The following is a 22,696-nucleotide window of genomic DNA, read 5'->3' as shown; positions in this document are numbered from 1 at the left end:
CATATCATACCGGGTAGTTTAGGGGCCCCATTAAACTTTTTAGCGAGTGTCTCACTTCCTTCCTTCGCGCCCGACCCATGACGCCAACAGCCACACATTACCAGTGCAAACCCAATACCTGTTTGAAAATTAAAGCCACACATCATAACCTACACCACACAAGGTCCAAGAATGTGATGTTATTATGTGTGTGTGGATGCAAAAACCTGTTTTTGAGAGATATGGGAAATTGGAATTTGTGGTTCGGATGCAAGGGGCTGCGATTGGCGGCATGGGTAAGGGTTTGCGGTGCGGTAATGTTGACGTCATGAGGCTCCAAGGGAGCGATGACGGTGGTTGGTGTTTGGCAGAAAGCTTGGCTGGGAATCCCTTGTTGGTTGGGCGCCTTGGCATTGACATTGGCACACAACAACCAGGAGCGATATCAGGTTCAATTGAGAGGGAGCACAGGCACATGATGATACAGTATGGAGACTACAGAGATCTGCGCACGGGTCTAAACTGCGTTGAGAAGTGTTTACATACGACGCACCCTTTCTTTGACATGTGCTCGGGGCAGGCCTTGCAAGACTAAAAGTAGAATATTCTAGCTACATGTATCATGTACCTACTCTGGATAGCTAGCTAGGCCAACTACTCCATGTAGTTGGAAGAGCTCATGCAGTTGATGCTTAAATCCACGACCAAGGATTGACGGGCTGCCTAGTTTAGAGATGATGACATCCGCGTGGGGATATCGTCAACACTGGCATGGCACATCGCAATATCCAAGATTTGAAACGTCATAGCTAGTTTTCTAGATACACGACAAGTAGAAAATTGGTTCCTGAATGTAGGCCTCGACGGTCTATATAAACCGTGCTTTGCGCCCCTCAATCGTACTCTTTTCTTTCCACTCCATCATCACACAATCACATCTTCACACAAACACTACAAAAAACCAAATCTACTCCTTTTTTAAAAGAAAATCCGAACACTCAACCACCAAAACCAAACCACTATGTCTGACCTCGGCCGCAAAGATTTCTCTACCAAGGCTAAGGAGGAGCTCGTAAGCCTACCACTTCCTACTATGTACAATACCCACAGACAAACGGTGATGACTAACATAATTAAAACGCAGACTCCCGACCACTCCAAATCCGCCGCCCAGAGAGTTAAGGAGGGCGTCACCGACACCACCGACCGCGCTGCTGCTGGCGTCAACCCCGACAGCAACAAGAGCACCACCCAGGAGGCGTTTGACAAGACCCGCCGCGAGAAGGACCACCAGACCAACGATGGGCCAATTGACAAGGTATGTAGCTGCATGTAGTGAGAGTTTTAGTGGTGCTGTTCGGTGGACTAACGGGGTTGGTTTTACAGGTCAAGAATGCGCTCGGATTGGACAAGCACTAAATGATATTTCTGCTTTCCGGTGTTCTCTTTCTTTTTCCTTTTAGTTGCAATGGCGCAATAAGGGGACTGGATTCCTGGACTTTTTTTTTTTTTACTCTAGTCGGTCTTTATAATTTAGTCGGTCTTTTATAACGAGTTGAATCAAAGTCTTGAACAAGTGATTTTTTTTCTGGTTCCATATATAGATAGGTACACAGTGAAGTGAATTTGCCTTTGGTCCGCCCACACCAGTAACCAGAGTTTGGAGCTGAAAATGATACCCGCAAACCAATCTCGGTACGGGTGAGGAGATCATAGTTTAGTGATATCCGGTTCGTATTGCTCCTGGTTGAGTTGGGCGTTTCTGGCATGGGTGGTAGGAATGGGCAGGTGCGCCCTAGGCCGGGGTCAGTCGTGGACCAAACAAAACGATAGGAGGGCGTACGCGTACTTGTAGCTGGGTGTTGCGGTACACAAGGGCGTCGTCCGCATGGCCGGGCGCCCGGTGGTGGTCACAATCTGGCTGTCACATAATATATAATTACCACTCGCTGTCGGTGCACCGGCTACGAGAGAAAAACCTCGTGCAAATAGCGATCATGCAGGAATGCACTTGAAATCGGGGAAGAGGTGATGAGAAAGGAGGACCAAATGTGTTGTTGTCACAGTCCGGCATATCAAGTCTATGTCTGTCGCACCCGTCTATATTTCTAACATGAGTAGGGCTTGGCGTGCGAGTGATCTCACATGACGCAGTTTAGCATGCTTCTCTGGAAGCAAAAGGTCATTCGCAGATCCGTCAACTATTAAATACCACCTCAAAAAGCACGAAAAGGGCCAAGAGACTCTAGATCTAACCTTGGCACATATTCTTGGCCCCGACAGCCATTCTCCACCTCCCTTCCTTTCTCCTTCCCCCGTTCCCTTCCTTTCTCTCCTAACACGACACAAGCCACAACCACACAACCACACAACCACACAACCACACAACCACACAACCACACAACCACACAACCACACAACCACACAACCACACAACCACCACCATAAGCATCACCACAATGCTCGGAAAAACCTCCCAACAGGCTCCTCTCCCACCCTCCTCCCATACTCCCTCACGGGCGGGCACATGCCCAACTTCTCTCTCTTCACCCCTCCTTCCCATCCGCATCTTCCCTCACGGGGAGTGCTTTTTTTTATTTTTATCTTGGCTCCTCTCATGGGGAGGGGCTTTAATTATCGACTTTCTTTTTTCCCTCCTGCCCCTGTTGGGTGCCTGGGCGTTGCCGAGGCCCTGAGTGGGATGGTGAGATTTTGGTCTTTTTTGGGTCGGCTTTTTTGGTTGGGTTTTTTTTTGGTTTCTTGGGTTGGCTTTCTTGGGTTGGCTTTTGTCTCGTTTCTTCTTTACTTCTGCGTTAAGCCGGAGCGTCCATTTCTGTTCGCTTCTCCCATCCCCTTGTAGGAGTATCCTTTACTTCTGCGTTGAGCGGGAGTTGTTTTTATAGGTTTTTTTTTGTTATCTGCTTCCCTCTCCCCTAGGAGAGTATCCCTCCCTCCCTCCCTCCCTCCCTCCCCATCCCTCCCCGCTCTTCCCCGTGAGACGTAAGTATGCCCGCCCCTTCATAGAGACCATAAATCTAATCGTTACCACGCCCAACCCACGAGGCGGGCGCAACAAGCTTCCTCCTTGACGAAGCGTCTGCTCCTAGTAGGGTGGGGTGGGGTAGGGTGGGGGTAATACTTGAGGGAGTGAGGCCGGTCAGCGGTGGACATGTAACCCTGAGCTACCATGCATGGCAATCTTCCACGACTTGCATCATCTACGGGAGGGCTTATATACAGCTTCTTTTCCAACCCCCCCCCCCCCCCCCGCGAGCTCCCGCGCACCGCCGAGGTTCGAAGGCTCGAGAGGAGCTAAAAGTCCTCTCTTGCTACCGCGTAGATATTCGTATGTTCTCAGCCCTTCTCTTCCCTTCATTGGAGTGTAAGCATCCCCCCCCCCTTCCTTTCCTCTGTCCTCTATCGATCCTCCATACATAGAAGTACTTCTAGTCCTCTCTCTCTCTCCCCGGCCCCATGTGGCTTTGTAGTTTTCACCGCCCACTACCACTGCAGGAGGGTAGGCCATAGTACTAGCTAGAACCAAGCCTCGTGGATTCTTCTTTCCCTCGATCGATCTCCTCACGCATAAGAAACTCCTTCTGGAGAAGTGCGTCACGATGCATCACTCGCGCCAAGAAACCGGCATCTTCGACGCGGACCTTTTTTTTTATACTTCATTTAACGGAAAAGGCCTAAAATGACACAATGTTCAGTATACGTGCTCCAAAATAAACACATGATGCAAAAAGACACAGTTCGCTATCACTACAAGTAAAAAAAGAAGAACAAAGCGTTCTATAAAACTACAAAAGGTACTGCAGCGACTTATTAAGACATTTGCGACTGCTACCCCCCCACCCCTGGTTTGAACCCAGGACCTTATGTGTGTGTGGTTGTATCCTGGGTACGCTCGGTGTTGACGGGCAGTCTATCCACTAGACCACCCGCCCATAGTGGATGCCGTGCCTGAAGTGATACTTGAGCTAGCTAGCTTAGCAGTATACAAAGATAAAGATCGAACTTGAACCCCCGACCCTTCGATATTACTTGTGTATCATTGCTCAGCCACTACATTAGTATACTAATTGATGTATTCGCTTGGATTATACCGAACTGTGTCATCTTGCATTCATGTGTTATTGTAGACCGCGCGCCGTCTACAGCGCCCATGCCCAGAGAGCTTATATGATAAAATAAGTTTCTACCCATTTCTTGCCGTCGCTGATGCGAGATACCCCCCAGAAGACTTAATTGGGGGGGGGGGGGGTGCTTAAATCCTGCTAATTAACTATAGCTCTCTAGCTCTGCGCGTACATGTCTAGAATGTGCTATATACGGGGATATTATTATTATTGTGTAGAGTAGGGAGTCGGATCGACAAAGATACCGGTAGGGCCAGCTAGCTATAGAAGGGTGGTGTCTCGCTGTGTCTGATCGTTTCAACGCTCCGGTAGTACGTTCTGCGGGATACGTATAGATTGATTGCCTTTTAGCTACGGTGGGTACGTGTGTAAGAAGATGTACCACATGTAGCGGCATCCAGGGGGCCGGGGCCGGTAATGTATACGAGTGATAATCCGTGAAGATGTATTGCAGGGTTATGTACAAAAATAACCGATCACTGGCACCCTCGATCGTGCACTCCATGGACCCGCAGCAGCCGGGACTGTCCTCACATCGAGACCCTTGGGGCCAGAAGGATAAGTCCATTCCTTTCAAGCATCCAACTCCGTTTCGGGGACTTGAAGTTACTCAATTAATTGCTCTCCTGGTTTTTGAGTTGTACTTCTGATCTGAAGTGGGTTTCGACGTTGTCGTGAGGTGATCGGGCATTTTTGTAACCCTACAATAAATACATCAGAAAATTATTTCATTATTACTAAATTACTGGTTTTTCATAAACAATTCCCAGTCAATAGCAAACCACAATTTACAAAAACGGATATCAAATCATTAATTAAAAAAAAACTACCTAAAACTACAGCACAAAAAAAGAGAAGTCCCACCATTCCCCTTCCCCCTTCCCACTCCCCCCTTCCACCAGCCCCCTTTCCTCCCAATCATAACCACTACATCCCCCCAAAGTCCAACTTCCTCGCAATCTTCCTCCCCCTCTGCCCCCCTCCGCCTCCGTCGCATCCCCGCCCTCCTCCCACCCCGCCCTCCTCTTCAAATCCGCACCCACCTTCTCCACCCCGGCCCCACCCCCCTTCTTTGGCAGCAACTCCGGCCTCGTCGGCGGCGGATCCTCCCTAAACCACTCGCCCTCCAGCGCCTCCTTCGCACTGACCCTCTTCCGCGGGTCCAGCCGCAGCATCCCATACAGCACCTCCATCCCCGCCGGCGAGATGGTCGGGAACGTCCGCTGGTAGTAGTACAGATCCCTTTCCGGCTGTATGTCGTCCTTGTTCGGGATGACGTACTCGGGGAGGCTTGTGACGCCCGGCCAGTTCTGCTCCGTGGGCGTGCCGAGCCAGCGCGCGATGAGCTGTAGTTGGTGCACGTCTGAGTCGCCGGCGAGGTACGGCAGCCGGATGATTAGTTCGACGAAGACCAGGGCGAGGGAGAAGATGTCGACGGCCGAGGAGTAGTATTTGGCGCCGAAGAGGAGCTCGGGGGGCCGGTACCAGCGCGTGATGACGTTGCTGGTCATGGCGCGGTAGGGGTCGGAGAAGCTGCGGGCGAGGCCGAAATCGGCGAGTTTGAGTTGGCCGTTGGTGGAGAGGAGGAGATTGTTGGGTTTGATATCCTGGGGGGTTGCTGTCAGCCTTCCACTCTCCTTCTACCGCCGCCGGGAGGACAGAACACCCACGCGATGCAGCACGAAATTCTTATGACACCACCACAGCCCCCTCAGACTCATCGCCATCCAGCTCTTGATATCCGCGCCATTAAACGTGATATCCTTATCCCTAATAATAAACTCCAAATCTCCATCCAGGAACTCGAGCACCAGGTTCAGGTTCTGGTTCTTGGACGAGAACACGTCGAGCAGGCGGATGACGTTCTCGTGGCGCAGCTCCTGCAGGAACTTGACCTCGCGGATGGCGTCCATGGAGATGCCGTCCTGCATTGCTGACACTTTGATCTTCTTGATGGCGACGGGGAGGCCCGTGGCGCGCACGTGGCCGAGGTGCACGACGGCGTAGGTTCCTTCGCCGACTTTGCGGTCTGGTGGGGGGGTGGGGGGTGTTAGTTGTGAGTGTGAGGGGAGAGGAATTGAGGGGAGAGGGTGCCTTTCTCGTATTTGCGCTGCGTGTCGTCGTTGAGGTCCTGCGCGAGGCGGTCCTCGGCGGGGAGGAGGAGGTCGTCGGTGGCGGTCATGGCGGGCGTGGGCGAGTGAGAGAGATTGAGTGAGTGCGGGGGGGGGGGGGGGGGAGAATTGGAGAGATTGAGTGAGTGCGGGGGGAGGGAGAATTGGAGAGAGACTGAGTTGTGGTCGTGCACGCGACGGAACAAGCTCTGGCTGTGGGCAGGGCAGGGTAACCGCCGCAGGCAAGTAACAAAGTGAGTGATCTCATCTCAGTTATCTACCCCACAGCAGTATCGAAAACATCAAGATGGCAGCAGCAACAGTTCGGAGCTCACCACTGGTGCGCGTGGTTGTCAATTCGGTGCAGAAGCTGTATGTGCATTCCCTGTATTCAATATGATGCAGTTGTTTCACTTGAATTGGAGTCTTTTGTTAACGGATGCTTTTGGAAACTCGGCGGTGTACTAGATATCCACAAGCCCTTGCCGACAAGTCATGGGACAACACGGGCCGTGAGTCTCTCAATTGCCACATCTCCAGCTTCAATTCAACAACATATAGCTACTCTACAATTACGCCAAATCCTAACCAGCTCAATTATGTCCAGTCCTCCTCGAAGCCCCCCTCCGCCCCCCACCACCACCCCGCCCCCCTCCGCCCACACAATCCTCCTCACCATCGACCTCACCCGCGCCGTCGTCGACGAAGCCCTCTCCACAAACAGCTCCATGATCATCGCCTACCACCCCATCATCTTCCGCCCGCTCAAATCGCTCAGCCTGCGCGACACGCAGCAGGAGAGCCTCCTGCGCCTCGCCCAGGCCGGCATCAGCGTGTACTCGCCGCACACAGCGGTCGACGCCGCGCTCGGCGGCGTCAACGACTGGCTGGCCGACGGCATCTCGGGCGGCCGTGGCAACGAGGAGAGCAGGCGGGTGCTGGAGGAGAGCATGGCGCCGCCGGACGGGTTCGAGGGCTCGGGCATGGGCAGGATGGTGGTGCTCAAGAAGGCGCAGAAGCTGGGGGACCTGGTGGAGAGGGTGAAGGCGTATTTGGGGATGCAGCATTGTGAGTGTGCACTGGGGTGTGGGGTCTGTAGATGGGTGATGTGCTGATGTGGTGTGTAGTGATGGTTGCGGCGACGGAGGCCCATAATTCGGGGGATGCGCTGTGAGTGCAGTGGTTTCCTTGTATTTTGTCTGCTGTGGAGAGTGGTCATTGACGTGCCGCAGGATCAGCAGGATTGCGCTGTGCGCGGGCTCCGGCGGGTCCATGTTCAAGCACCTCGACGTCGACCTTTTCTTCACGGGCGAGCTCTCGCACCACGAAGCCCTCGGCGCGCGCGAGCGCGGCATCAGCACAATCTCCTGTAAGTCCCTTCTTCTTCATCCTCAACTGCAGTTGGCACTGATATGATAGCATAATAACACATACATCCGTGCGGGCAGGCTTCCACACCAACACCGAGCGCGGCTTCCTCGCGGCCGTCATGAAGCCGAAGCTGCTCGAGGTGCTGAAGGAGGAGTGGGCGCGGCTCAAGGCCACGCCCGAGGGCCGCGAGTTTGCGGGGGACGCGGAGGTGCAGGTGGCCGTGAGTGCGGCGGATAGAGACCCGTACGAGATTGTGTAGATGTGGGGGGGGGATGGAGAGACATGGAGATATTGGCTGGATTGGTCTGTATATTGATATATACATGTAGCACCCCCCCACGTATCTACAAGATCGGCATGGTCCTGTCCTGTTCTGTAGCGTTTGCAAAGCCAATTGAAGCATTGAAGAAGCAGCTCCTCGGGCCGAGACGTATGTACATACCTGCATGTAGCCTGCCTGCCTGCCTGCCTCTCCGTTTGCTCTGCTCCTCCTCCTCCTCCTCGTGTGGTCTGGACTGAAGCCCTTCTCAAAGACTGCCCAATCACCCGTCCTTGCCAAGGCCCCAAGCGTACCTGCATAAACCCACACTATGTAGGTGTCTACCAAAAATTTTTTTTTCCGAGAAGCAAAGAAAAAAAACTCTCCGCATACACCTCACGCATATAAGGGCAGCAGACACCGCATTCGCTCATTCACGGCTCTGTGCATGCCTGCTGCTGCTGCTGCTGCTGCTGCTCCTGCCGTTTGTCTACAGTCCGCTGGCATTGCATTGACACCTCTGATATCAATCAATTGCCTAATTATAATCACCTCAATCGATCGACAGTCTGTCTCAGTGCTACACAACTGTACTGCAACAATGGGCTTCATCAACCCCGGCCGCAACCTGCACTCCCGCATCCCCGGCAAACGCAAACCCAAGCACCCCACCACCACCACCTCTTCCTCTTCCTCCTCCACCTCCTCCACCGCCCGCAAACGCCAACGCACCCGCCCCCCCGCCCCCCCACCGCTCTCCCCCCTCGAATCCCTCCCCGCAGAACTCCTCTACCGCATCTTCGAGTCCTCCCACAACCTCTCCCTCCCCGCCGCCTCCCTCCACCTCACGCACACCCTCAACACCCCGCACCTGCACCTCCTCCACCTGCGCACACACCTCCACTCCCCCACCGCCCTCAGCGAGATCTTCCGCCTGCGCTTCTTCACCGCGCCCCTCCTGCACCTCTTCGAGTCGCGCTTCGGCGCGCTCGACGCCGCGGGCGCCGCGCTGCCAATACGCCTTGTCACGGCGCCGTGGACGGACGAGGGGCTCTCGCTGTTCGCCGCGCTGGTTGAGCGCGGCGCGGATGTCGGTGGGGCGCCGGGGGAGAGGGAGGAGTTTACGTGGGTGCTGCTGCGGGCGCTGCAGGCGGGGAGGGAGGATGTGGCGCGGGTGGTGATGGCGGCAAGGGGGGTGAGGGGGGATGGGGAGTGTTTGAGGGTTGCGGTGGAGCGGTGGGGGATGGGGGTTGGGGGTTGCGAGGATGTTGGCGGAGAGGGGGGCGGAGAGGGGCGTGGGGGTGTGGAGGGCGGCGTTGAAGTGGGGGGAGGGGGGGAGGGGGGTGGTGGAGTGGTTGTTGGAGGGGGGGGCGCCGCCGGGGGAGGTGTTGGGGGAGTTGAGTTGTCGGTAGAGGGGGGGGGGGGGGTTGCTGTATAGAGAAAGGGGAGAAAAGGGAAGAAAAGGGGAGAAAAAGGGTGGATTGCTGTATATATACCAGTGCGTGTTTTTTTTAGCTACATATCTTTTAGAGGGGTTGGGAGGCGTAATTGATTAGCTCTACTTATTTAGATATTCTTCTTGTTCGCTGTTCTTGTCCACTGTTCTTGCTCTTTGGTAGACTTGATGGTGATTGAGCAAGTTGTGGGCGTAGTTCACTAGAAATTGCCATGCAAAAGCCGTCGTCGGAATACTTGACCACAGCACTCAAAAAACAGCCATTCAATCATTACCCCCCACCACCACCGACCATCCCAACTGCACACAACGCACTCCACACCATGTCACTGTCAATGTCAATGATCGCTCTGCCTCTGCCCCCAAACACCAATGATTATTAAATATACAGAATTGTACTCCACAAGACACGACAAAAGGAAAACCGATGCAACAACTATGCCATCTACTATCTATGCTCTCTCTCTCTACGAAACCGCATCGATGACCATCAGGTCCGTTAACGTGGGCGCTCTCCGCTCGTCGTCCTTCTTCTCGGCGTCCTCGTCGATAAAGAACGTCAGCCCGGAGAAGGCCTCAAACAGCGAGCGCCCGCAGTACTCGCCCACCGAGTAGCCGCCCGCCTGTGTCGCGACATCCTTCCGTGCATTATCCAGCCATCTGCAAAAGTCAGTATCCAACTCCCCCCACCACAGACACCCAGAGGGAGACATACCCATTCTCATAATGCTCCTGCACAACATAAAACTCACTCTCATCCGTCACCCCCTCCAACGGATCCCACACCTTCTCCAGCACCTCCCCCCTCCTCCCCGCCAGCAACGAACTCTTCAACAGCTCCTTCCTTCCTTCCGTCAACATCCTCAGCCTCATCTGCGCCTCCGCCTGCCGCCGCTTCCGCTCCCCCGACTGCTTCAGCTGCACCTCCGCAATCACCTTCGCCGCATCGCGGTCCCCGCTCGCCAGCGCGTCCAGCGTCCGCTTCTTCAGCTCCTCCGCCTCGCGCCGCTCCTCCTCCGCCTCGCGCGCCGCAAACTCCCGCGCCACGCGCGCAGCGTCGAGCTCCTGCCGGCTCGCCGCCGCCGCAGCCTGCATCTCTGCCGCCGCGCGCGCGGCATTCGTCGTGATCAGCTCGCGGTTGGCAGACTCGTAGGCGGCCAGCTTGGCCTCTGTTGCGGCCACGTCCACGCCGTTGACCAGGTTGAACGTCATCTCCTCCACCTCCTCGAGGTAGTCGTTGTACTCGCGCAGGTCGGGGAAGTCGTCGCGGCGCTTGTTGAACGTCTTTGAGACGCGCTTGCGCACGTCGACCTCGCGCTCGACGGTCACGTCCTCGAATGTCTGCTTGCGGAACTTGTTTTTGCGGAGGGTTTTGCCGCAGCCGATGACGGGGCAGGGCGCGGGGCCCTGCGTGAAGATGCGGTCGACGCAGGACTCGCACATCTTGTGGTAGCAGATGGGCGACATGAGGAATTTGATGCTGGGGTTGAGGTATTTGGAGGATTTGCAGACGGGGCAGTTTTCGTCTGCGGGGGGTTAGCTGGAGCTGTAGAGGGGGGAGGGGAGGGGCGTGCCGTCATCTCGTTTCATGGGGTCCATGTTTGCTTGCTTGCTTGCTTGCTTGCTTGAGTGCTTGAGTGCTTGAGTGCTTGAGTGATTGAGTGATTGAGTGATTGAGTGATTGAGTGCTTGAGTGCTTGATTGATTGCGGCAGAGCTGTCGCGATTGTGAGTTTGCAGTCGTGATATCGCGTTGAAGATCCAAGATCAAGAGCTGCAGCCACAGGGCTAGGGTTACACTGCACCTTATCCCACTCTCTCTCTCCCGCTCTCTCCCACAATCTCTCCCCCACCACCAACACAACTCACAACCCACAAACAGAAGAGCAGAAAAACAGGAAATAAATGTCAACCCCGCCAGCTGCAGCAGACCCAACAATCGAGCGCCACCGCCAGCGCCTCGAGGAGTCGCTCGCAAAGCTGCGCAAGGCGCTGCGGCACTGGCAGGTCCTGTCGGCCGAGTACGAGGCCTTCCGCGAGGAGCTGCAGGGCCTGCCGGATGGCGCGAGCCGCGAGGAGATGGTGAGTTCTGCACCCTCCCCCCCTCCGAGGTGGGTTTGGGAATCTTTGCTGAGTGGGATGCGGTAGCTGGCGGTGGGGTTGGATTTCGGGGGCACGCTGGTGGATGAGAACGGTATGCGCTCTTCTCTGACTCTGTCCCTGACTCTACAGAACACCGGGAGTGAATACTGACTGGCACAGAGATCAAGACCTTCCTCGGCGACAAGGTCGGCAAACGACGCACACTGGGCCAAGTCATTGCCACAGTCGGCCACCGAATCGACTGTACATTCCCCCTCCCTCCCTCCCCCCCTCCTTCTCTCCTCCGGGCAGTCTACGATTGGTTCCTAACACTACAGCAAAGATGTACAAGAAAACGTCACCAAAGTCGAAAAGCAGCTCGAAAAGGGCGAGACCAAGCTCGCCTCACTACTCGTCGTTGCGGGCCCCGACCTGGTCAACGAGGAGGGTCTGCCCATCATGGACATCCGCGAGGAGCTCGACGAGGACGATAATGTCATTAGTATGTGCTCTCCACTCATCCTCCACCCCGGAAACTGACAATGCGCAGCTGCTACAATAAATGGCAACGACCCCACGGCGCCCGCGCAGCCCATCGACAGCGAGGGCCTCTCAAAACTCGTCGACATCGCCCAAAAAGACGAAAAAAGCACACCCCCGCCACCAACACCCACACCCACACCCGCCAAAGCCCCCCAGCAGCCCGTCCAAGAAAACAAACCCAAGAAGCCCTCGCCCCTGCGCGAAGCCATCTCCCAAGACACAATCCCCACTCCCGCTCCCGCCCCGGCGCAAAAATGCTTAACCAACGCCGCGCTCTACGCCTGCGAGCCGCCCGACGACATCAAGCTCATCTCCTCGCGCACCGAGGACGGCGGCGGCCACGTGCGCGTCATCGACGACGCGCCCGAGGCCGACGCAAAAGACTGGGTGCAGTCCGTCCCCGGCGAGTCCGAGGCCGACGCCGCAATGCGCCGCGACATGCTCAAGTACAACATGCAGGAGATTGGGGCCGTGGTCGCTGAGATCAATCTCGATGAGGAGGGCGAGTACTATGGGTATGAGGACAGCGACTTTGACGATGATGACGATGAGGAGGACGAGGATGAAGAGGAGGATGGCTATGGCAGGGCGACGTATAAGGTCATTACCCCCGAGCTGCAGAAGGAGATGGAGGCGCTGCAGCGGCGGATTGCAGCGCGGGCAGAGGCGGCGAGGAGTGGGGTGACGATGCCGGATGAGGCTGCGGCGCCGGAAGCGGAGGAGGAGGATGAGGAGGATGAGCCAAAATCGGGCAAGAAGGGCGTCCGGTTCGCAAAACAGCTCGACATCGCACCCATGCCCCCCCAGCCCCGTTCCGGGCCCTCAGAGCTACCGCCATTTCCAATACCGCCGTCAGCAGCCAACACAGAAGACGCCATCCCGCTGCTGCTGGACCTGCTGGCCATGGACGAGATGCGCAAGGAGGAGCTCAAGAAGGAGGAGATGCGCAAGGCCGGCATCAAGATTGCCGGCGAGGCGCCGCCAAAGTCACAGAAGCCGAGCATCTTCAAGGCCGAGAAGAACGCGCTGCCGGAGAAGGCTGCGCCAACGCTGCAGGAGCGCATCGTGCCGGAGTCGGTTGTGGCCTCGTCGGTGCTGGAGCGCCCGCCGGGCCTGCCTATAGCGGGAACGCCCGTGGAGCCACCGAGGGCACGGAAGCCGTCGCGGTTTATGGCGGCGAAGGCGGGGGCGGCTGGCACTGGTACGGCGGGGTCGATATTCATGAACACAACGCCTACGATAAACCCACCTGAAGCCGAAGCCGAAGCTGAAGAAGATGATGGTGATGATGAGAAGCCGGGCAAGGCTACGGTTTCAGACTTCATCAAGGAGCGGGAACCGGACGCGAGTGCAGCGGTGGAGCCGCCGGATGAGCTGGACCCCACGATCCACAGGCAGGAGGTGGCGACAGAGTTCCACCGCATGCGCACAAGGATGATACAGCAGCAGGGCGGCTTCGTCGAGACGGAGGAGGAGGGCGCGCTGGTGCCGCTGAACGAGGATGGCGAGAAGCGGAAGGTCAGTCGGTTCAAGGCTGCCCGGATGAAGGCGGTGGGTCAATGATAGCAAGAGTGGGAAAGATAATATGTACAATCCGCCGCCGCCAATGATCGTTATGAATGTATATAGATTTAAAAAAAAAAAAAAAAAAAAACAGAGCAAGAAAAAAAAAAGGGGGAATATATATAGAGGAAACAATTGATATGATACAAATTACATCTTTTCTTTTTTAGTTTGTTCGTTTCATGTCCAGTAAAGTAGTATTTAACGCCCCATGTTATAGAGACTTCTCTTCTTCTGATGACGGCGGGTCTGAGATGAAGGGCTCCTTCTTTGCCGCGGCCGCCATCTCGTCCTGCTTGACCTGCTCCTGGTACAGCTTATCGGCATGCATCTGGATCCTCTCGTCGACAGCCGGGTCGCGGCTGTAGTCCGACATGTATCCCATCGCCCTCAAGAAGTTCTACCCGCCACCACCCACAGTTCAGAATCACCTCTCTCACAATCCCAATCCCAACCCCACTCCCGCTCACTCCCCCACCACCACAAAACACACAGAGAACGAGAGAAAAACATACCGCCTGACTAACATAGCACTCATTCAGTCTCCTACTCTTCCCCGAGCACGCCGTCATGCGCTCCGCAAACGTGCCGTTGCGGTAGCAGTCATGCAGCGCCCACTGCTCGTTCGCGCAGTTCTCGAGCGCCGCGCGCCCGATCGCGCCCTTGCGCCACTGGTACGCCTTGATGATGTCGGTGAGCTGCTCGGACGCGGACTTTGCCGCGTCTTGTGTTGATGGCGGCTGGTACTGCGCCCAGATGTCGGCGTAGCGGTCGCCGTATTTGGAGGGTGTTGGCGCTGTTGCTGTTCTTGGGTCTGCTTCTGGGGTGGTGGGGTCTGCGGGTTTGGGGGCGGTGGTGGTGCTGGTGGTGCTGGTGTTGGTGGGGGCGGGGGCGGGCTTGAGGGGTGATTCGCGGAGGAGGAACTCGCGGACTTGGGGGTCGAGGCGGTGGAAGGGGTCGGAGCTGTTCTTGTCAGCGTTTGGTTGGGCGTCAGGCCAGAACCAGCCCATGGTTGGTGAATTGATCTGGGGGGGGGGGGGGGGAGTTTGTTTGTAGGAGGAGGTGTTTTGGGGAATTCGGATTTTGGCGGGGATGGTGGGGGTGGTGAGAGTGGTGAGGTTGCGTTGCGGTGCGGTGCGGTGTGGTGCAGCGGTTGGCCCCTAACCCTTAGTTGTGCCGCTGTTGTTCATGGACTGTCACTCGGTCTGGGGGATGGTGGGATATTGCATCTCTTAGGAGTTTTTGAATGGCAGTTTACTAGCGGAGACAACGGCGAAACAGATATCTTGTATTGTGAATTTTAGCTAGGCTTTTTTTTTTTTTTTTTTTTTTTTTTGATGGTGGTTGACATATTCTTCATGGGATCTCACTCACCCCTAGGCCTTGCGGTCTGCTGATGATGATGATGATGATGATTCATTGATTGCGTGTAGTAGCTTACGACCTGCTGAAAAGGTACATGTAGGGTTAAGTTGCAAGATTCTGATCTCGGCAAAGAGTTCAGCTGCAGCAGTCATATATGTACATGTAGTCACGGACCGGACAAATGTCGCCATGGTAGTGACAGGTGTTGGCACAAGTTCGGACAGGTCACAGTCACCACCGATTGATTTATTCCCTATAATAACTGCCATAAAGAAGAGGGGTACTGACTGCCCTAGTCCTTATATTTATTTGCTTCTTTCGTACACAAAAGGAACAAAAGGTCGCATTGATGGCAGCCCCCATGGCTACAACCCCCACCCCTGGATTGAGCCATGGACCTTCGACAGGTACAACTTGGCACAACCACACGGTGTATCCGGAAGGCGAGTGCTAACCGGTAGACCACTCGCCCATGTGTGTTCTGGGTCAGAATTTGGATTGGACGCCAAGGCTGATTGCAGATAAGAGCAGCTTTCAAAAGGATAAGCACGACCATCCTTCAACAACACTGTTCAGACGGATCACTCTACCCGATAGATAAAGCAAAGCGCGCGGTAAGCGACATCCACGGCATCGATTCTAGGACAAAAATCTCAGACATTTCTTTGATGCAGAGCTGACTGGAAACATGCAAACGTACTTATCAAGACTTTGTGAGCCAAATGCTTGCGGAGGCGTATGCCATGCATCTATGAACAGTGTGCCTCATTCATTGATCATGACGTCGGAGTCTTCAATCCACCTAGGATTATTTCTACATCCTCCTGCTACTTGGTTTCACTCCCGCAGTCAATCTCTACAAAGGTAGCGCTGGTGTGAGATTTCATCATGCGCGTCTTGAGCTCAAAACATCGCGGCTATTGAACTTTATACTTTGTCTTTGCAGTCAAGCATCCTGAACCATCACCCTCAAATGCCGCCTTCAACCACCAACATATATATGGCATACCACCAAAACCACCACCTCGATCGATACCACAAACAATCTTATGGAGTGGCCAATATAGCCGGTAAACCATATTACAGCCAACCATGCTTCTCTTTTCTCTCCATCGCCAACCTGTTCAGAGACGTTCGAGATTTGTACTACATGCAATGCCCAAGGTTTCGTTCTCCAATTTAACGACAAGGCGCCGGTCTAATAGTATAGTATTGCGTCTTGTCATTAAATATACTTACAGTCTCTAAGAAGCCCGAACTAGCACCCCAGTCAGATCAGACCAAGAGGTAAACTCACCGTCAATTCAGAGCTGGTGGGGGCGTTGATAAAAGACCGGACAGGTGGTGCCATTGATAGTTAACAAAAGCTCACTTATTGCTGGGTATTGCAAAACCCATCATAAGCTGGGGCCCAAATCTTTCTGTTTGTGGCAGGATTCAACGATATTGTCTAGGCATACCTAGAATCAAAGTACTCAAAAAACACATACGAATAATCCGGTTATCCACCACCTGAAATACTGATGGAACGGCAGCACATAATTACAAGTGATCGTTCAATTGATCTGTACCACTCAGATGTTGACTTTTCTTTCCACCTCAATTCCAAAACAGAGAAAATCAGCATGCGCCCATCGATAATAAAGTATGGTATCATAAGAGTAGTAGTAATACATCCAAGAAATCAACATCAACCCAGACGCCCATACCATACAAAAACAACACCGACAACAAGGAATAATAAAAACGAGATAGAAAGATAACAACACTAATGAAAAAATTGAAAGTCATGATGGGGAGATTAGGTTGCGTCATGATTCATCACTCGTCACCCAATTACTCTTCCAAAGGGGATTTATTTACATGATGATGCATTCACCATCGTCTTTGTGCTTCACATTTGACCTGGATAGCCTTTCGCGAGACTTCTGGACAGCAGCGCCACCCTTTTTGAGCTCTTGGAGTCTCTGCTTTGCCTTCTCGTGATTTTGACCTGCGGTTACCATATGTCAGTGGCACGAATCAACACAATGGTGGGGGGCACTCTGATATCAGAGATGATACTTACTAGCAGCTTTGAAGTACCACCTCTTGGCTTCATCCAAGTTCTCCGAGACACCGATCCCAACCTCAGTGAAGTATCCCAATGCATACTCAGCATTCGCCAAGCCCCGTTCTGCAGCCTTTCTAGCCCATAAATAGGCTTCGGTATCACTCTGTTGGATGACACCCTCTGCGCCAGTCAAGTACCACCCACTCAATGCCATCGCACTCTCCTCCTCGCCCTGCATTGCCGCACGGCTATACCACGCAATACTCTGCATGGGATCGATGGGGCAGCCCATAGCCCCGTACTCGAAAGCACATCCCATCCTAAATTGCGAAGGTGGGTACCCAAGTTCAGCAGCCTTCATGAACAGCTCGCGAGAGTAATTTTGATCAGGGATGACAAAATCGCTAGGATCAGCCTCCTCGTAGATCAATGCCAGCTGGTGCAACGCATGGGGGTTATTCTCATCGGCCTGGTCCGCTGCTCTCTTAAGCCAGTTAATTGCTTCACGCCCATTTCGGGTCTGGCCGAGAAGTCCTTTCAGCATGATCATTCCTATTGGGGGAAATAACCGTTAGTCTCCATCACTATTATTCCGGGGAAATGCCTCAACGGCTTCCGGCATTCCGGCATATCGGCATACGTACCGAGCTTGTACATGGCTGCGGTATCTCCGAGCGCAGACGCTTTCTTATACCATGTAATTGACTTCAGGGGATCCTTTTTTGTTCCGGCTCCAAGCTCGCAGCATACTAATCAGGAAAATAAGGTTAGCCTCATGAGACTAGTAGGGAACCAAGGATCACTTGCCTGCAGTCCTGTAAGCAGAGGGACCATGGTTAAGCTTAGCTGCAGATTGATAAAGATTGAATGCTCTTTCGCGATCAATTTGCAACCCCAACATCCCTTCCCAATAACATTCTGCAAGATAAAACATCGCATCAGGATAAGGATGACTCTAAAATTAATAAAAACAAAGGAAAAAAAGGCACCATAATTTGTCAGTCAAAAACTCAATAATCCCCATAACCCGAGTAATGATGGGGGTGAAAAATGAAAATGAAAATCCATACCGAATTTGCAAGCTTTTTGATAATTTTATGAGCATCAAAAATGAAGTTCTCCCTATTCTTCCTTGTCGTCTTTGCATCTGCTCTTCCACCTTCATCCGCCAATACAGATGCGGCCTCGACCATCTTTTTCGCAAGCTGCAGCTGCAGCTTTTGATCACCAGGGTTTGCCCTTGCGGACTGTTGGGCCTGATTCAAGTCAAATTGAGTGATAGGCGCTGGCGCAGATCCTCTTCGACCCTTGGCACCATTACCCTCGGGTGAGTACTGTCGTCTCGGTGGAGGATGGCCTGGAAGAGACGATTTATCCTGCTGCTGAAGAAGTCCTGGTCGAACTGGGACCGGGTGAGCTGGTAAATTGTCAGGGTGTGAAGGTCTCGTAGAATCCGATGAGAACCGTGGAGCGTCCGACGAGAACCGCGGGGCCTCCGACGAGAACCGTGGCCCCTCTGACGAAAATCTTGGAACATCTGATGAGAACCGGGTAGACGTTGGAGACGGATGGTACGGGAGTGCATCATCGGATACTGGGGTAGGATTAGACTTCATTGACGCTGTCCGTGGTGGAAATGCGTTTTGCTGCTGTGGTGGCGGGAAAGGCTGTATTTGCTGCTGTTGAGTAGGTACGGGGGATCCAACTCGCAAAATCATCGGTATGTTAGATTGTGGAGGAGCTGGTGGGAACCCGTTTGCGGTCATTGCGACAGGCTTTTCTGGGGGGAAGTCCCCTGGCATTTCCGATGGGATATCTGCTTGCATCTCCACAGGCATTTCGTGAGCCCCGTCGTACTGTTCTCCGTGCTGATAGTGGTTTCCATTTGCATAAGCATTCGTGGGCATTGGCGGAGCTGGTCCCCCGCGCGTCTGGCCACGCAAATCAGGTTGTGATCTAGTCCGGTGAGCCTGTTGGGAAAAACTAGGGTTATGTGTATAGTTGCTCTGGCCGTTTTGATAGGGATCTATCGAATATCCGGATTGATCCCCATAATAATCCATTGTCCCACCTTCTTGATACTCATCACTTTGCTCAGAATAGTAGTATGAGTCTAACAGAGCACCCACGCTCTCTCTGTTGTATCCTTCTTCTTGTATTGGCGGCTGGAGATGCGAATATGCTGCCACTCGAGGAGCTGAAGGGGGGTTAATACTCCCATGCTGTGCAGGATTATAAGCAGTATATTGCTGCTGCGGTTTTGCTGCCAGTGGCGGTGACTGTTCATATTGTTGTTGTTGCTGCTGCTGATAATCATGTTGAGAATAATCCTCCGGAGCTTGATATTGACCTTGATTTTGATATTGTGGGTTAATGGGCGCCGTCACGCTTCTCTTCGGTGGGCCAAATCCTGGGTCAAGTCTACCATATCCCTGATCAGATTGTGGATGGCCACGATCATCCATATATCTTTGGTTCTGGTGCTGAAAATTTTGGCCTTGACCATAGCCTCCCATAGTGTTTTGTCGAACAGGTGGTCTGCCAGGACCAGGTGGGAAACCACGCCCGTTAGGCCCAGCCCCGGGCATGTTTCCTCGTGGAGGTGGAAGCCTCTGATGTGGAGGCGGCTCCCGCTGGCCCTGTAGTCTTAGTTCTTCATGAGGAGCTTGTCCGGCTTGTCCTCCACCCCGCGCAAAGTTAGCTGGTGGGGGCCTGCCCCGCATCCTTTCAGGCTCCATGGTCTGTGCTCTTGGAATATGCCCATGAGGACCTGGAGGGCCCCGCTGTCTAGGCATAGGTTTACTCCTGGCGTTGTCTTCAAGATTCATGAGCAGCATAGAATCATCAATAGGCAGAGACCCAGGTGGTACAGGTATCGCTCGCTTAGTTGAGTTTGGAAATGTCGGAAACGCACTATCAGCATTCCTTGGGGAGCGTCGAGGTTTTTGAGCTAATGCTGAGGTTACCAAAGAGTTTAACTCAAAATTTTCTCTCGGAATAGAAACATACTATGTGCTCCAGTATCTCTTCCACCCTCATCCACTCCCTCACTTCTATAGCCAGCACCCATACCGGCTGGCTGACTAGCAAACCGCGGCATTCCACGGCCCTGTTGAGGAGCTCCCCTCATGCTTGGTGGCGCATGTTTCTGAATTTGTTCGCCATTGTAGTAATCGTCCTGGCGAGGCCGCTGAGGCTGTCGATAACTATGAGATTCATAGGACATGATGGCTCATACTCTGAAGGGGTGGGGTTTCGCGCGCCGAAGTTTAAAAAGTTGAAAGAACAGTTTCTAACAACACTGAAGGAGTAAACGTAAAGACAACCTCCTTCCTAGAAAAGAATGCGCGACGGTGGGGTGAGGCAGGTATAAAGAAATCCAAGGCACTGGGTAATACTATTGGATTTGTATTAATATTCCCCCTTCGAAAGTTGATTTTTCCGAAAGGGTCCGCCGTCACCCAGTTAAACCAGGCTTCGGTCCTTCCTTGCGATTTTCGCTATAAGTATGAGTTTTTTTTTAGCAGTTTATGCTCAGCTCCCCACAGCGCCTATACGGAATGGAAAACTGCCGCGCTTGGCCCCTAGCAATTCGTTTGGATCCAGGTTAATAAGCTATGCTACAGCGCCGGCAGTGTGAAGTGAATGAGTAGTGAAGTCTCGGTTCGCGCTCAGCGGGTACCCCCAAAACCGATGTCTAGTACTACTTATTTCTTTCTGCGCCAAATCAAAATTACCAGAGACTGTTGAACTGGAAAATTGAGGGGGAGGGTAAATAAATGATAATTTGGCTGCATCTGGCATCGCAGACTGCTGCACGAAGTTGATTGTTTTTTCCAGATGTTGCACGTGGACATGCAATAACGCAGGTCCATTACGTTCATATGGGGTCACCATACCCCTTTATCCAGGTGTGTAAGAACCTTCTCCTTGTTTGCGGGGGATCACCCACGAGAGAGCAACCCTTACCAGGACTGCAAGTGTATCGTCAGGCTTCTTGTGTGTTTTATTCGTTTGAGATGGAGAAGTGCTCTTGTGAAGTCATCTAAGCTTACAGGCATCTGCAGACCTATGGTGGCTTTTCCAAACCCGGACCATTTGATGCTCTGTAACTAGAGTGTTTTAGCCAACCCCTGTCCTTCATCTTTCATTAATGGCGGTCTGGTGTCGTGATATGGATCAGGGTTAGGGGAGTCTAACTAGTTGCCCGTTTAACCTGGGATTATTTCAGCCTGCCTAGGCTGAGATATCATTAGTCTACGGATGCTGTGCTGGCTGCACAACCTACAGGGATGGACTCCATCCATGATTCCATATGCATGCATGCTTCACGTGCAGTACGTTTCTTCCCTTGGATATCAACGTGTGGGTATGTTCATTCAAGGGCGCAAGAGATTACACTCTACCCAACCAGAATAAGGTGTGAACAAAACCAGGCAACCAAACATCTTACAGAATACTCCTGTAAAGAAAAAATAATCCTAAAGCCTAAAGCCGTTTTATCTCGCTACAATTCTGCAATTGCTACACCAATAACAAAAAACTAGCTCTTGAGGTAAATATCTGAACTCGGGTAAGCAAAATTACCTGCTTCATGACGCCAATTTCAGTGGCTTCTACTCCATACTAGCCCAAAATTCAGCTGGCGTAATCAACGTCGCTATCCTTTCCAGGTAAAGGATTCGAATAGAACCTCCATCATTTGAGGATTGGGAAAGGGAATATCGATCATATCATTGAGCATACCTTGATTTCGCCCAATTAAAAAACAACTTCGTACTCTAGACGCCTAATAGCGCGTACGTATGAGGAGTTCGGAGATTCGTGTCTTTGTACCAATCAATGTCCTCCATTGGCACCACGCTAGGCATGATAGGTTCCCAGAACTAAGATCCTTCGCACTTGGTGGCTGTGCACCCCGCCATCGTGGCGCAGCTTCAACCACCACACTCATCATGTCCTTCATTTCAATTGTCAGCCAAACATCAACGACATAAGCAACAATGCGCGGAATAACATTGGTAAAAATGCTCGGAGTGTATGCATATCACCCCAGCGCCCATTCCACATGTTTCCAATGGTTTCCTGGCTAACAGAGAGCGCAACGGGTAGTGGCGTGGTCTGCTGTGTCGGCGGTCCTGCTCTGGTTATGTGGGTCCAGCCTGACCCGGACGAACTGTTCAAGGTATCTTTATTCTATTCGATAGAATTTGTGCAGAGCCTGTTCTCATGAGTTCACGTCAGAAATACAACCCGGAACTTCAAAAGAAATCTCTGGAAGGGCGCGAGCAGAGGTTGAAGGACCATGAAGAATTCATCACTAGGCTTAAAGCTTATTCCAAGGATGAAAGGCCAGGTACTTTGCCCAGATAGTTTTCTCCTGCTATTCTACCTAATTCACGCATCTTTTTAAGGTGAAATTCGATACTAACGTCATAATATAGTCTGGGTTGTTGCTGAAGAAGAAAGCAAGAGACAGCGCCAACTCCTGATAGATAACAAAAAGCGCCAACGAGAGGAATTGGAGAGACAAAAACAACAGATCTTAGAGGAGCAAAAGAAGATGTGATTACTCAGTCTTACCACTCTTCGGACCTTTATCCACATTGGTTTTGCAGACTATCCATAGGGTTAGATGGTCTCTCGACTTTTCTTTTTCCACTTTACCCTTCAGCTCTCTCTAGCGAACCCATCAGACGGGATGTAAATACATGTATTTATTTTTTTTATATTGTTTTGTATGATTCTGTATCATATAAGCACTTTGGACCTA

At 52.8% G+C, this 22,696-nt stretch overlaps 8 protein-coding genes across 8 annotated transcripts; 4 read left to right on the top strand and 4 right to left on the bottom strand.

The window, feature by feature from the left end:
• Nucleotides 1-1,000: 1,000 nt before the first annotated feature.
• On the top strand, nucleotides 1,001-1,398 carry LAJ45_02433 (uncharacterized protein; the record flags this gene model as incomplete). The annotated part of the gene is made up of 3 exons (XM_046112024.1): nucleotides 1,001-1,051; nucleotides 1,124-1,297; nucleotides 1,366-1,398. The coding sequence occupies 3 exons, from the start codon at nucleotides 1,001-1,003 to the stop codon at nucleotides 1,396-1,398; spliced, it is 258 nt and encodes an 85-aa protein (XP_045974924.1).
• Nucleotides 1,399-4,957: 3,559 nt separating this feature from the next.
• Nucleotides 4,958-6,303, bottom strand: LAJ45_02432 (uncharacterized protein; the record flags this gene model as incomplete). Its single annotated transcript, XM_046112023.1, has 3 exons — nucleotides 4,958-5,728; nucleotides 5,792-6,150; nucleotides 6,216-6,303. 3 exons carry the CDS (start codon nucleotides 6,301-6,303, stop codon nucleotides 4,958-4,960), a joined length of 1,218 nt encoding a protein of 405 aa, XP_045974923.1.
• A 236-nt stretch (nucleotides 6,304-6,539) lies between these two features.
• LAJ45_02431 (uncharacterized protein) lies at nucleotides 6,540-7,862 on the top strand (the record flags this gene model as incomplete). Its single annotated transcript, XM_046112022.1, has 6 exons — nucleotides 6,540-6,604; nucleotides 6,701-6,744; nucleotides 6,794-7,300; nucleotides 7,360-7,402; nucleotides 7,465-7,601; nucleotides 7,681-7,862. 6 exons carry the CDS (start codon nucleotides 6,540-6,542, stop codon nucleotides 7,860-7,862), a joined length of 978 nt encoding a protein of 325 aa, XP_045974922.1.
• Nucleotides 7,863-9,785: 1,923 nt separating this feature from the next.
• Nucleotides 9,786-10,917, bottom strand: LAJ45_02430 (uncharacterized protein; the record flags this gene model as incomplete). Its single annotated transcript, XM_046112021.1, has 3 exons — nucleotides 9,786-9,978; nucleotides 10,034-10,844; nucleotides 10,893-10,917. 3 exons carry the CDS (start codon nucleotides 10,915-10,917, stop codon nucleotides 9,786-9,788), a joined length of 1,029 nt encoding a protein of 342 aa, XP_045974921.1.
• Nucleotides 10,918-11,222: 305 nt separating this feature from the next.
• LAJ45_02429 (uncharacterized protein) lies at nucleotides 11,223-13,505 on the top strand (the record flags this gene model as incomplete). Its single annotated transcript, XM_046112020.1, has 5 exons — nucleotides 11,223-11,399; nucleotides 11,466-11,511; nucleotides 11,580-11,663; nucleotides 11,743-11,901; nucleotides 11,950-13,505. The coding sequence occupies 5 exons, from the start codon at nucleotides 11,223-11,225 to the stop codon at nucleotides 13,503-13,505; spliced, it is 2,022 nt and encodes a 673-aa protein (XP_045974920.1).
• Nucleotides 13,506-13,719: 214 nt separating this feature from the next.
• LAJ45_02428 (uncharacterized protein) lies at nucleotides 13,720-14,515 on the bottom strand (the record flags this gene model as incomplete). The annotated part of the gene is made up of 2 exons (XM_046112019.1): nucleotides 13,720-13,905; nucleotides 14,021-14,515. The coding sequence occupies 2 exons, from the start codon at nucleotides 14,513-14,515 to the stop codon at nucleotides 13,720-13,722; spliced, it is 681 nt and encodes a 226-aa protein (XP_045974919.1).
• A 2,214-nt stretch (nucleotides 14,516-16,729) lies between these two features.
• On the bottom strand, nucleotides 16,730-20,149 carry LAJ45_02427 (uncharacterized protein; the record flags this gene model as incomplete). Its single annotated transcript, XM_046112018.1, has 6 exons — nucleotides 16,730-16,863; nucleotides 16,939-17,475; nucleotides 17,568-17,672; nucleotides 17,731-17,878; nucleotides 17,994-19,873; nucleotides 19,933-20,149. 6 exons carry the CDS (start codon nucleotides 20,147-20,149, stop codon nucleotides 16,730-16,732), a joined length of 3,021 nt encoding a protein of 1,006 aa, XP_045974918.1.
• Nucleotides 20,150-21,926: 1,777 nt separating this feature from the next.
• On the top strand, nucleotides 21,927-22,492 carry LAJ45_02426 (uncharacterized protein; the record flags this gene model as incomplete). Its single annotated transcript, XM_046112017.1, has 4 exons — nucleotides 21,927-21,961; nucleotides 22,036-22,108; nucleotides 22,168-22,279; nucleotides 22,368-22,492. The coding sequence occupies 4 exons, from the start codon at nucleotides 21,927-21,929 to the stop codon at nucleotides 22,490-22,492; spliced, it is 345 nt and encodes a 114-aa protein (XP_045974917.1).
• Nucleotides 22,493-22,696: the final 204 nt, after the last annotated feature.

The sequence above is a fragment of the Morchella importuna genome (assembly GCF_003444635.1).
Source record: "Morchella importuna strain M04M26 chromosome Unknown Morimp01GS004, whole genome shotgun sequence".
In the NCBI taxonomy this organism is placed as follows: domain Eukaryota; kingdom Fungi; phylum Ascomycota; class Pezizomycetes; order Pezizales; family Morchellaceae; genus Morchella; species Morchella importuna.
This window is presented reverse-complemented; position numbering and strand designations above follow the sequence as displayed.